The 12,850-nt window shown below is 37.8% G+C and overlaps 1 protein-coding gene and 1 non-coding gene across 3 annotated transcripts; both read right to left on the reverse strand.

Moving 5' to 3' along the window:
- Positions 1 to 1,169: 1,169 nt before the first annotated feature.
- Positions 1,170 to 1,299, reverse strand: LOC121268751. Its single transcript, XR_005941260.1, has one exon. It is a non-coding gene; the product is annotated as a small nucleolar RNA snoR80 (small nucleolar RNA).
- Positions 1,300 to 4,319: 3,020 nt separating this feature from the next.
- LOC121268269 (50S ribosomal protein L4-like) lies at positions 4,320 to 8,306 on the reverse strand. 2 transcript variants are annotated; one of them, XM_041172457.1, is made up of 9 exons: positions 8,097 to 8,306; positions 7,587 to 7,760; positions 7,424 to 7,485; positions 7,129 to 7,255; positions 6,864 to 7,012; positions 6,255 to 6,362; positions 5,943 to 6,062; positions 5,138 to 5,311; positions 4,320 to 4,696 (listed from the first exon to the last, which is right to left on the reverse strand). In XM_041172457.1, exons 2-9 carry the CDS (start codon positions 7,690 to 7,692, stop codon positions 4,595 to 4,597), a joined length of 948 nt encoding a protein of 315 aa, XP_041028391.1. In that variant the 5' UTR covers positions 7,693 to 7,760; positions 8,097 to 8,306; the 3' UTR covers positions 4,320 to 4,594. The 2 variants fall into 2 exon arrangements, with proteins under 2 accessions (XP_041028391.1, XP_041028390.1); XM_041172456.1 differs by having other exon boundaries at positions 7,587 to 7,768.
- Between the last annotated feature and the right edge of the window lie 4,544 nt (positions 8,307 to 12,850).

Here is a 12,850-nt window from a genome sequence, read left to right on the forward strand (position 1 = left end):
AAATTAGCATTGGCCTAGCCATTGCCAAGTCTAAAATTTAGCTAGAATGTTGTATTTTGGCTATAACATGGATTTATAGCTAAAGTAGTCCACATTGGACTAGTTATTTTAAAGTCTAAATAATAATAAAATATTAAATATTTTAATAATATTTTTTTTTTAATATTTTACAATTTTAATTAATAACTTTATTAAAAATTAAAATTATTATCTTTCAATTATTTTTTCCCTCAACCTAATTATTCAATAAATATATTTTGTAAACCATTCACCCAACAATCACATATACAAACATACCAACATTTCTTCTACCCATAAAAACAGTCTACTAAAATTACAAAAACAGTCCATTATTCCATCAAAACAGTCCACTAATTACAAAACAGTCCACTAAAATTACAAAATAGTCCACTAATCCATAAAAACAATCCCTAAAATTACAAAACAGTCCACTAATCCATAAAAACAGTCTACTAAAATTACAAAACAGTCCACTAATCCATCAAAACAGTCCAATAATTACAAAACAGTTCATTGCCATTACAAAATCAGTCCACTAATCCATCAAAACAGTCCAATAATTACAAAACAGTCCACTAAAATTACAAAAACAGTCCACCCTTCCATCAAAACAGTCCACTAAAATTACAAAAATAGTCCACTAATCCATCAAAATAGTCCAATAATTACAAAACAGTCCACTAAAATTACAAAAACAGTCCACCCTTCCATCAAAACAGTCCACTAATTACAAAACAGTCCACTAAAATTACAAAAACAATCCACTAATCCATCAAAACAGTCCAATAATTACAAAACAGTCCACTAAAATTACAAAAACAGTCCACCCTTCCATCAAAACAGTCCACTAATTACAAAACAGTCCACTAAATTACAAAAACAACAAATATTACATCATCAATTTGTTTGGATAAGCTGGTATGCAAAGAAAGATGTTGAAAAATATGCAGAAAAATAGCAAAGAAATCAACTTCTTGTTCTGTTTTGCAAAGAAAAACAACAATTTTGCAAAACATCAATAAAATTAAACTTCTTGTTCTGTTTTGCAAAGAAGAACAACAAACACATTTTATTCCTCATCTGTTTTGCAAAAAACAGCAAAGTAAACTCTGTTTTTGGTTGTGGAGTCAGAAAAGTGTCTTAACAAATAATATATGTGGTGTTTTCGGGATCAAATGGCATTGAAAGAAACCATCGATCGGGATAGCCACAAACGTTATATGTAGCGTCCAAACCATTACCCACATACATATACTACTACATACACACATAAATACACCCTAAAGCATGCTTACATGAAAGGAGAGAGCAAACAATAACAGCAAAGTGATAGAAAAACAAGTATTGTATAGCAAACAAGTACTGTATAGCAAACAAGTATCCTATTCTGATCATTATTATTTAGCAAAGATTGCTGTGTTTTTATGTTCATGGACTCTTTTCACTTCATTAGTCAATATAGGTGCATTACAATGTTCCTATCTACGGGAGTTGTTTGGGGAAGATTTACAAATGCAATAAAAACAATATATGGAATTAGAAACCTAATTTGTACATTAATGAAACTCCTTTTACCACTCAAAAAAAAAATAATTGAACTCCTTTCATCAGCTTTTATAATATTTTTTTTTCAAATTAAGGAATGGGGATATTTAGATTGGCTCATGTGCTTTGACATATGTTTTTAAGGTTTTCTAATGCACCTAAAGTGAAAGTTTACGCAATTAGAGCTGTTTATATTTATGTTTAAAACCTGTTATTGATGAATTCTATCCTCAAATGCTGATCTAATTCTATACTTTTTCCCTTTGCAACACTCAACGAAGTAACACATTGAACATCATTTATGAAGTAAAAGACCCTGTTAGTTTGGATTCATCCTATGAAAAACAAAGCTGTGCAAACATAATGAGCTTTTCTACTACCAAAATGACTAGCAAGCAGAGTAAGACACGAGAAAATGGCTATACACGAAAAGCAAACAAACCCAAAAACAACAAATCAGAAACAATGGATTGTAGTTATTGAAAACAGAAAAAAAAAAAAATATATATATATATATATATATATATATATATATATATATATATATGGGGGCTCAACTCTCAGACTCTGAGAGGAGGTTTGGCTGGACGCGATAATGAACAACTGAAGAAACATGACCATACACAAACTTTAGACAAATCAACAACACCAACTGTAGAAAAATCAGCAACGATAATAACCAGCTTACCCAAACAAATTCATACCCATTTTAGAAATTAACAAATTCGTACTCAATATAAAGCTTACCCAAATAAAGCTTACCCAAACCGAGAAAGAGTTCTGCGTTGTTGAGCCAAGCCGACAGAGAGAGAGAGAGAGGGGAAATTGCCCAACTGTCGAAGATCGACCCACGAAAGGAGAGAAAATCGATTGAGAAAGAGAGAAGAGGGAGAGGAGTTTCAAAAAAAGAAAATGGCAAACGGAGAGAAGAGCGAGAGAGAGAAGCCGCGATGGAGCTGCAAAAACGGAAAGGGTGAGGGAAAGGGGAAAAGACGAGATGCGAAGGCGAGACGACGGCACAGAGACGACGGCAAAGAGACGATGGCGAGACAAGGGCGAGACGAGGGCAAAGAGATGAGGGCGAAGAGACGATGGCGAGACGAGGGAAAGACGAGGGAAAGAGACGAGGGCAAATACGAGGGAAATGGAAATCACGAGGGAAAGAGAGCGGAAATAATAAAATAAATGTTTGCTTCTTCAACAGTTACTCGCCAAGTATAGCGAGTGTGGAGATTTTACTGTAGCTAAAGTTAGAAAAATATAGTTTTGCCGAGTTCAATGCCAGAGATTTTATCTCAAAATGCAATGTAAATTAGACTTGAACTTGGCAATGGCTAGTCCATTGCCAGTGCTCTTAGCAATGCAAAGTAGAGCTGCAGGTGCATAAGAGGCTGGCCACAACAATATAAACGAATGAAACTCGTATTAATATAACAAAAGCTGCTCAACTAAACAGGATTAGAAAGAGCTATGATGTGATCAGTCCCAAACAATTAATAGAGTTACGGACTTCGGAATCCAGTTTCTTTTACTGGAAGTCTGGAATGCTGGCCTTCAGTTCAATGGGTTCTACTTCTTAGCAATCCAGAGTGGAACTGAAATCTCTTTTTGGACAGAATGAAAGTTCAATATTCAACCTAGAAGAGTCGACAACTATATATCTTATACATAAGTTACTAACACTGATCTCCAGTCTAAGCTAGCTGTACGTTCCACACAAGAAGTAAAGAGCTGCCACCCCCAGGGAAAGAGTTGTCTCCTCGTGCAAGCCCCCAGTAGTGGTCAACTCTTCCGACGCTTGGCCGGCTCCAACTGAGATAGATCAAGAACATGATCACAAATGGATAAAAATTACGCACGGGGGAAGAGAAACCATACCGATGCCTTTAGCTAAATTAATAACATGCAGCATTTTTGTAAAGTATACTCTCCAAGAGCAAATTAAAGTTAGTAAATGTTGCATACCAAGAGACATGGGTTCAGTTTCCAAATAAACTTACCCACATCACCAACATATATATATATATATATATATATATATATATATATATATATATTTCACCCACATATCAACTATTATGTTGGACTTTCCTTATTTTAATTTGGTTTCTTCCGTTTTTTTCTGGATAATCCGCCAATATTGAACTTGTTCTCATCTATATTCCATTTTGCTCTATAAGCTCAACTACAGTGGGCATACGATTTAACAAACTATTAAAGAGGATCTAGAGAGAGAGAGAGAGAGAGAGAAGCATGACGGCAGGCCTGATATTGGTCCTTTTTAATATATTTGATAACATGATTTGATGTTAACGATTAAACCTAGCTAGTTAAATTGAGGATCATTTGATGTTAACGGTTAAATCCAGTTAAATTGATTTTGCATTTATCATTCCCGAGTATTTTTCTTAATTTAGAAGGACTAACCAGGCCACTAAGTTATAAGCTTTTACTTTTTGTTTACTAATAAAAAGATAGAAAATAAGAATTTACTTCGATAGAAGAATATGATGAAGGGACAGGCGAGAGACACTTCGATCAATCTCGAGAGTGTCACAGAACTCAAAGACTGTACTTGGAGGAAAAAAATCATAAATCCTTCAACGTCCAAACACATTTGGTTGATGATATTCAGAGAATCAGGTTACCCCATTTGACGACTCATTCCTAAAAACATACCATGTATTTCTAATTCTGACCGTCGTGCATCGCTTTCAAGCCAACCAGACAAGTAATTTGAACTTGAAATCATCACAAAAGAAGTGACTACCTTGCCTCTTTGAAGTTTGAACCACCGTTTGATTTCTGGTAATCATAATGGACAGAATAGCCTAAATTCAACTGCAAAATTCTAAGCTGAAGATACAAATGTCAATACACAACAAAAATCAACATGTCCAGCCATGCATGTGCATACTTTGACAGAAGCAAAACACAATTATGTTTTGGATTCCTTTTCTTCTACAGATGAGGAATATAATTCCTATTATCAGGGAACAGCGGGCGAGCTTATAGAGTGCGTAGTACTTTAACGTTTAATTGGAGTGTGCATCCTCTCAACAATTTTGTTTACAGCATCACGGGAAATCACCAATGTGTCATGAAGCAGGATGCTGTAGACATTCAAACCCTGCAAAATCATGGGCAACAAAGCATCAGCAGTGGCAAGGAAACCAACTTCAGAGGTTTCAGACTAAATTTTCCACCTTAGTCATGGGAAACTATGTAGCCACACATTTCGATACTAGAATACGCTCGACATTATTTTTCCTCCAGGTAAATTGACCAAACCACCATTTTTTTTTTTGGGGGGTGGGTGGGGGGGGGGGGGGGGGGAGAGAGAGAGAGAGAGAGAGAGAGAGAGAGGGTGGTTGTTTTGATAATCGAACATACTGGAAATTTGAAAAAATTTGCCACTGTTGTAACCAATTTCACTGCCTAAAGAAAATGAAGCCCATTGCAGCTAGGAACTGGCCCATACTTATCCTTATCTCTAGTTAGGCCAACAATATTAATTGATTTTCTTCCAATTGATTCACAGCAAGGAACAACGTCCAGAACAGCAACTTACAATCGATGGCAGTACATTTACATAATGTAGATTTTGGGTGGCCAACTTCAGCTTTTCGCCTATCGGGCAACCATCCACCAGCAAAAGTTTCTTGGTGTTCTCCATTTGCTTGACATAGTTCACCAAATTCTTAGTCTTATGTGTAGGAACCTCCAAATCGTCAAATACTAGAAGCTGCTCATTTGCCAACTTCCCCAAGTTATGCTTCATAAATCATATAGAAAATAAAAGAACATGCAGAAAATACAACTTGGGCACTAAGTTCAGAAAATTGAAGGAAAAAAAACAAAGATCTTTCTTATGCACAGCAAAGAAATTATGATCAAGAATACTCGTATAGGCTAAAGTGGTGATGCTTTCCACAACAATTGAGCTTGGATAACCAGACTACCACCCCCCCCCCCCCCCCCCCCAAAAAAAAAAAAAAAAAAAAAACCAACAAGAATATCGAGCATCACCAGACACTTTTATTATACAACGGCATCCCAGCTTCATCCCATCTCTATATGATGGCTTTCAATTTTTCAAAACTCGTAGTAAACCTCCAAACTGACTACTGACTCACATTGATCTTTTACAGTAACTCGAGGAATCACAAAAAGTACAGAACACCAGCATAGAACCCTAAACTAAACTAGTTAAGCACAGAGACAAAATATGAGCTGAGGATAGCCCATCCCTTCTCCAAGATCCAAAAGAAATTACCATATTTTGATGTTTTCATGGTACACTGAGAATGAATTCCCAACAACTCTAATCAGTGCAAACCAGAAACAGAGAATCAAGGGGAGAGAGAGAGTCTTGCCTTTCCTTCTGCTGCACGTGCTGTCAAAGCAATCTTCAGCCCTAGACGCCGAACCTTCTTATTTAGCTTGATAGCATGACTTCGTGGCTTAGGACCATGCATGGTAGCACCGCCCCTAAACTGTTACATGCCCATTGAATTGAATAAGGTCCATTGAAAAGAATCTTGATCTCTAAGTAACACTGGGAACCTTATAAGTCATAAGCAGAGGACAGAAAGTATGATAGTGGTTATTTCTTATAAACAAAAAAAAAAAAAAATCATTTTTTTATCTGTTTCTTATCAAATAAACTCATAAGCAAAGTAAATTACCTGGGGTCCACGCAATGTTCCATGCCTTGCTCGACCAGTACCCTTCTGCCGCCAAGGCTTTCTCCCAGTGCCACTTACCTCACTAATAGTTTTTGTGGAATGTGTTCCCTGCAGGCCACTCAATCAGATATAAGCCTTACTGATATCCACATCCACTCCATCCCCATGAGTCATAGGAGAGGTAAATAACATTTTTTGTTTCATTTTTTGGTTAGATTTTAGAGTAACCATATACATTATGACAGTTGAGAAAACTTGCGTAGATATTAGTATTTCTGAAGAAAAAAAAAAAAAAACAGGTGAGAAAAAGGCTCGATATCATAGAAATGCTTATTCAGAAGACTTGTCCTCCCTTCCCACCCCAATCCTAGCAAAACCAAATCAAATACTTCGCTTAAAATGAGAATAAAAACTGGAACTCAACAGTTGCAACAGTTCCAAGACAGAATGCAGCCAGACAATGCCTCAGACTTGATAAGGGCATTGCTATAACCATGGTTGGTTATTGTTTTGTTTTCTTCCATATACACAAACAATTTTTATATTAATACAATTAGTGCCATAATAACCACATGCCACCAAGACTAAAAAATAATGATCAATAAGTACCTGTTGTCGTTTTGCAAGCTGCCATAGTACAACACGATGAACAATATCCTTCCTAATAGGCACGTCAAAAACATCACCAGCCAAAACCATGAAACCCTTGTCTTCGTTTTGAAAATTAGTTACTGGAATTACCAGGTCCTGATAAAGTCCTACAGCACGTTACATTATGTCATGAACACACATGCTCAAAAATAAATTATGCTTCTCCTATGAAACAACATGGTACCTGTAAATTCATGCATGAGATTTAAGTTCTTCCTCATACCTATAGAACGCTCGGCCATTGCTAGAGGCTTCGTGGACAATAAATGAGAGGGAAAAGCTCCTTCACCCGATTCAGGGGTCAGAATGGATGTTGAAAGCCATCTATTAGCAGCAACAGATGATCCACCCTACGATAATACATACAATATAGGCTCGTGACTAAAACGCCAAAAGTACAACAACTCAACCCAGTGAAACCAAACAAATTGACGTGTTGAATATACAATTGCTGTGTCTACATATCAGAATGGCTTTTAACGTTAAGAGTGATGAAAGAAAGTATAATAAGCATGCACCTTGAAAAGACCAGAGGATCCTGGAGAAAATATATTATCTCCATGAAGATGGCCGCACAAGTCTGTCAAAAACAGGGGGAAAATGGACAAATAAAGATCTACAAAGCCACAAAAGCACCCAACTTTACAATCTAACGATATAACTGATACATATATCCCTTACCATAATAAGTACGAAACGATCGCAATGTGATCGTTGGAGAATCACAGCGGCCAAATGCATATAAGGGCCCATAAATGGAACGTAAAAGCCTTCTCGACATTGACATCGCCCTATACTCAAACGAACTAGCAAAGACTCCTCGAAGTTTAATCCAACTAAAGTAAACGAATCTACCTGTTCATCTACACTCCCAAAGATTAGTTTTCCTTCAGACTGTCTGTAAAGCACACATTTTAAAACCAGATGTTTCTTGATGCAGAATCCTGAATATGCAGCTAATGTGCATTGCGGCGCGGCCCAAGATACGCCCGAAAAGTATATTAAGAGGATTGATTCGAATATTATTTCACAGTGGGAATTGTATTCTCTACAGTCTGGGAATTAAGAAGCAGTGTTTATAGCTCTCTATCACTGACCATTTAGATTGATTTCGAGGTGTTTGACAAAATTCCGTACAGAAACTGAAACGACAAAATGATATAAAAAGAAAGAAAGAAAAAAGAATTATACCTTTCCAACGTTTTTGCAGAATTATTTCCGAATAAATTCGTCTGGATATTGATGGCCGGCAATGCGCTGCCGGAGAGTGCGTTGGGTGGAAGGAGGCAAACCAAAGAAAGGGAGGGACGTGCTACGCAAAAATGAAACCCAGTTAGCACGTGCAATGAGGGAGTAGTAGTTGGGGCCTCAGTGCGTGAAGCCCATTTCGCTTGCATTAAGGGCTTTGACTAAGCCGAGAAAGCCCAAGTACATTTTCCTTTCCATCTCCAACAAATTATTATGTATTTTCAAAGTATAAATATGAGGTATTTTTATTCTACCATAAATAAAATTATATCCACACTAATGAAATAAAATGATTTAATTTTTTTGAAAAATTTAAAATTTTAAAACTTACAAATCAAATTCTGTCACGTGACCGATGTGAGTGGTATGTCTTTTATACCGACTTGTAAACAGAATAACTCAATACATATGACATAACATCTTGCCTTAAGATAAAAGTACCACCAATACAATCTAATAATCAATAATCACTCCTGGTGGGTTAATCGAATAAGTTATATGATAAGATATTATGTTGATTTAATCATTTATACATTACCCTATATTTTGTCGATAGGTTATACACTCACCCAATACCTCTAAAACCCATGGTCTTTCCTACCGTCACCTAGTTCTCATGGTAGACTAGACGAAGTGCATTTGAATCAAGACTGATTGGCCAACTAAAATATGTTTTTGTTCAATCAATATGTTTTTGTCCCAAAACTGCTACCACTTTCAGTTGATAATAGAAGATTTTATTTTAGCAAAGATCATTTCAACTCATCATTTTTACACCACACACTGCACATGAATTTTTTATTTATTATTTATTTTATTCTTAATAAACTAAAAGAATTATTCTATTCATCATCCATATACCACATATTTAATAAGGGAAAAAAATCATGTGTGATGTTTAATGTAGAGACGATAAGCAGAATTTGTTTTAGCCCATGATTTCAATCATTTTCTTATCCCATTTTCATGTTTGTCCTGCTAGATACAGATATTTCTGATCCGTTTGGATAATGAAAGTATTTCATCTCATCTCATCGTTACAACGTTTTTAAATTTTCACACAAAATATAATAAATAAATCAACTTTTTCAAATCTCAAAACAATAATAATAATAATAAATAATATTTTATTTAACTTTTAACTTTTATCTAAAATCATCTCATCTCATCTCATCTCACTATCCAGTCGTCGCCTCACGTCTTACCTTCTCCCTTGGGTACCTGTCCAATCAATCGATCGTTTCCTTCAATTTTAACTTCTGCCAATACAGTTCGATCCCTACCTATTAGATGGAGGGGCGCCCACGTGGGGCTGACCCCTCCTGCTGGTAACGCATGGCTTTACTTGTAACGTATGTAACGCATGGCTTAAAGCCATGCGTTACTGCTGTTACCCAAGACAATTGAAGGTTGGCCTTTAAGGCCAGCCGTGCATAGGAGGACTATATATAGTCCTCCTCAATTGTGTTTTTGGCACCCATCTAAAAAAAATAAAAAAAAATACTCTCTCTCTTTTTGTTCTCTCTTGATAAAATACTTAGGCTGTGGATTTGTAAGTGTTACTCTAGTTCCATACTATGTAGTACACTTTCGCCACTAAGAGAAAACACTTGGAGTTTATCAATCTGGAAAAACTTGTGGAGCAATTCTTTAAGCTGAGCTTGAGGTACTTTTCCGCTGTGCATTCTAACATTGGTATCAGAGCTATTTTTTGAATTGCTTCCAGTTTTTAATTTTTTCTCGCATATGCTTGAGATTTGTATGGTGTTTTTTTTTAATCCTCTTTTTTTTTTATCTGTTAAAAAAAAAAAAATTACGCGCACCAGGTGGTGCTGCGAGCACCAACGCAGTGGTGCTGCGCGCACCACCGCAAGGCGCTGCTCGCACCGCGGTGGTGCAGCTCGCACCATTGCGGTGCTGCGCGCACCAGCGTGGTGCTACACCAGGTGGTGCTGCGCGCACCACCGCAAGGCGCTGCTCGCACCACAGTGGTGCAGCGCGCACCATTGCGGTGCTGCGCGCACCAGCGAGGTGCTGCACGCACCAGCGCGGTGCAGCGCGCACCAGCGAGGTGCTGCGCGCACCACCGTGGTGCTGCTCGCACCACGGAGGCGTAGCGCGCACCGGCGAGGTGGTCGGCAGCACCCTGCTGCTTGGACCAATCACTTCTGCCGCCTGCGGTGCTGCGTGAGAGGCTCCAGGGTGTGCTGCTTCAAACAGCTACTGTTCACGTGAACAGTAGCCGAATGGGGGGAAGAAGATGACCATTAGGTCATCTGATTTCCATGGGCTTGGGCCTCATGGCCCGGCCCACTCTTTTTTTTTTTCTCCTTCTTTTTAAATATCACGGGCTGGGCTTGGCCCAACATTTTTACTGGGCATATTTTTAAAGCCCAACTTTGTTCAAGCCCATTTTTTTTAAACAGAAAATAAAATGAGGGGATGAAATTTGCTCTAAGATATATTGTTATATTACATGTGATTTTTTATTTAATTGTTTTTATATTAAATGTAATCACATGTGAATATATAGTTATATTCATGCTATTTTTTTCCATTATGTTATATTACATGTGATCTTTTATTTAATTTGTTATATTAAATGTGATAACATGTATATGTGAATTGAACATGTGGATATGTGATTATTTTATCATCTATGAATGTTAGGCTTGAATGTTTATACATTAGTCTTTATTGATAAAATAGAAAAATTCCCACTAAGTAGTCTTAGTTAGAAATGTCAGTGTAGATGATAGACTGAAAAAAATTACAGTGACCCCAGTAAGAACTGTAAATGCACTGATGGAACAAGAAAAATGGACTGTAATGGTCTTATATGAACCATCTTTGTAGACTGGCCCAACAGGTTACTGTAGTTGGAATAGCTGTCCTTGTAGACTGGCCTAAAAGGTTACTGCGATTTTAGTAGGTTATGTCTTTACATGTGACTAGACTAGATGACTACTTAAGATAGTGGGAGTATGGTTGAGAATTATGATTAATTCTCCCATATTTTTTTTGAATTTGCGCGGGAATTAGGTTAAAAATTTAATAATTGGATATTGTGGCGCAAGAGATGATTCTGAAGCCTAGCGATTTTTCGATCTTGCGACATATCTAAATTATTTTTTTTTAACTTGGATAGACGCAGCAAATTTCTTAGGTGTGTGTCTAATATCCCTTCTTTGCGTATTGTAGTGAAATGGCATCCAAGAGTATAGTTGCCGATTTAAACAAAGGGGAGAAATTGGATGGGGAGAACTACGACATTTGGCATCGCAAGATCCAATATGTTTTAGATGAGCAAGAGGTCTTGGAGGCCTTATCTCACTCCCTTACTGAGCCCGGGGAAGGGACCTCGGAACAACACAAAATAGATCAACTAGCCTATACTCAATGGGCTAAGAAAAGTCGGTGCGCGCGCATAATAATGTTAAGCAGCATGCACAATGATCTAATGTGTGAGTTCGAGATCTATGACATTGCCCAAAGCATGTGGGAGGCTTTGAAGTTGAAGTTTGGTAGAACTTCAGCCACTAGGTTGCGTGGGTTAACCATGAGATTTGACTCCTATAAGATGCGCTCTGACCACACGATGAAGCAGCATCTTAGGGCTATGTCAACCATGATCCGCGAACTTAAGTCGGCAGGAAACAACCTGACTGATGAACAGCAAGTCCAGGCAGTGATAAGATCACTACCGAATTCTTGGGAGAATATGAGCTAGAACCTGACGCATAACGAGAATTGGAGGCTGAGCGCCTAGAGGCTGCCAAGCCCAATCACACGGCCTATGTGGCTGATTCTGGTTCGCGTAAGGCATCAAGGCCTAAGCGCAAGAAGTCTAAGAATGGAGTAGCTGCTAGACAAATTAAGAAGGTGTCAGGAACTTCTCAGCGCAGCAAGAGGGGCAAGCGCGGGAAGAACAAGTCGAAATTAGAGTGTTTCAACTGTGGAAAGAATGGCCACTTCGCTCGTGACTGCATTGAGCCGAAGAAGGTACACTCTGACTTTTCTCGCATTGTTTTTGTAACTAGCCATGTGATGGTTGCACACTCCTATCATGTGTGGACTGTTGATTCAGGAGCGACCGAACACATAGCGCGAGATAGAATTGGATTTGTTGAGTATCACCGGATTCCAGCTAGGAGTCGTGATATCAAGGTGGGGAATGGAGCTAGCGTTGAGGTACTGGGACTTGGTACCTACAAGCTAGACTTGCAGGGTGGCCGCACTCTTTTCCTTCACAATGTGCTATACGCTCCCGAGATCCGACGAAACTTACTTTTTGTAGTCACTCTATTAAGACTTGGTTTTCGTATTGTATTTAAAAACAATTATGTTTCCTTTTATTTGGGCCATGTGTTTTATGGCAATGCTTTTCTACAAGACGGTTTTATGATATTGAATTTAGATTATTCAAATATAAATGAGTCAATTGCTTTTCTTTCTACATCTGATAATTTGGATTCATATAAATGGCATGCTAGGCTTGGCCATATAGGGCAAGATAGAATGACTAGGTTAGCTAGAGAAGGCCTTATAGGCAATCTCGCTAAGGTCATCTTACCCACATGTGAACATTGTCTAATGGGAAAAGCTAAGAGAAAACCGTTTGGAAAAGCCACAAGGGCATCTTTTCCACTGCAATTAGTCCACTCAGACATCTGTGGTCCAATGAGTGTGAGGGCAAG

The sequence above is a fragment of the Juglans microcarpa x Juglans regia genome, chromosome 5S (genome assembly GCF_004785595.1).
Source record: "Juglans microcarpa x Juglans regia isolate MS1-56 chromosome 5S, Jm3101_v1.0, whole genome shotgun sequence".
Classification (NCBI taxonomy): domain Eukaryota; kingdom Viridiplantae; phylum Streptophyta; class Magnoliopsida; order Fagales; family Juglandaceae; genus Juglans; species Juglans microcarpa x Juglans regia.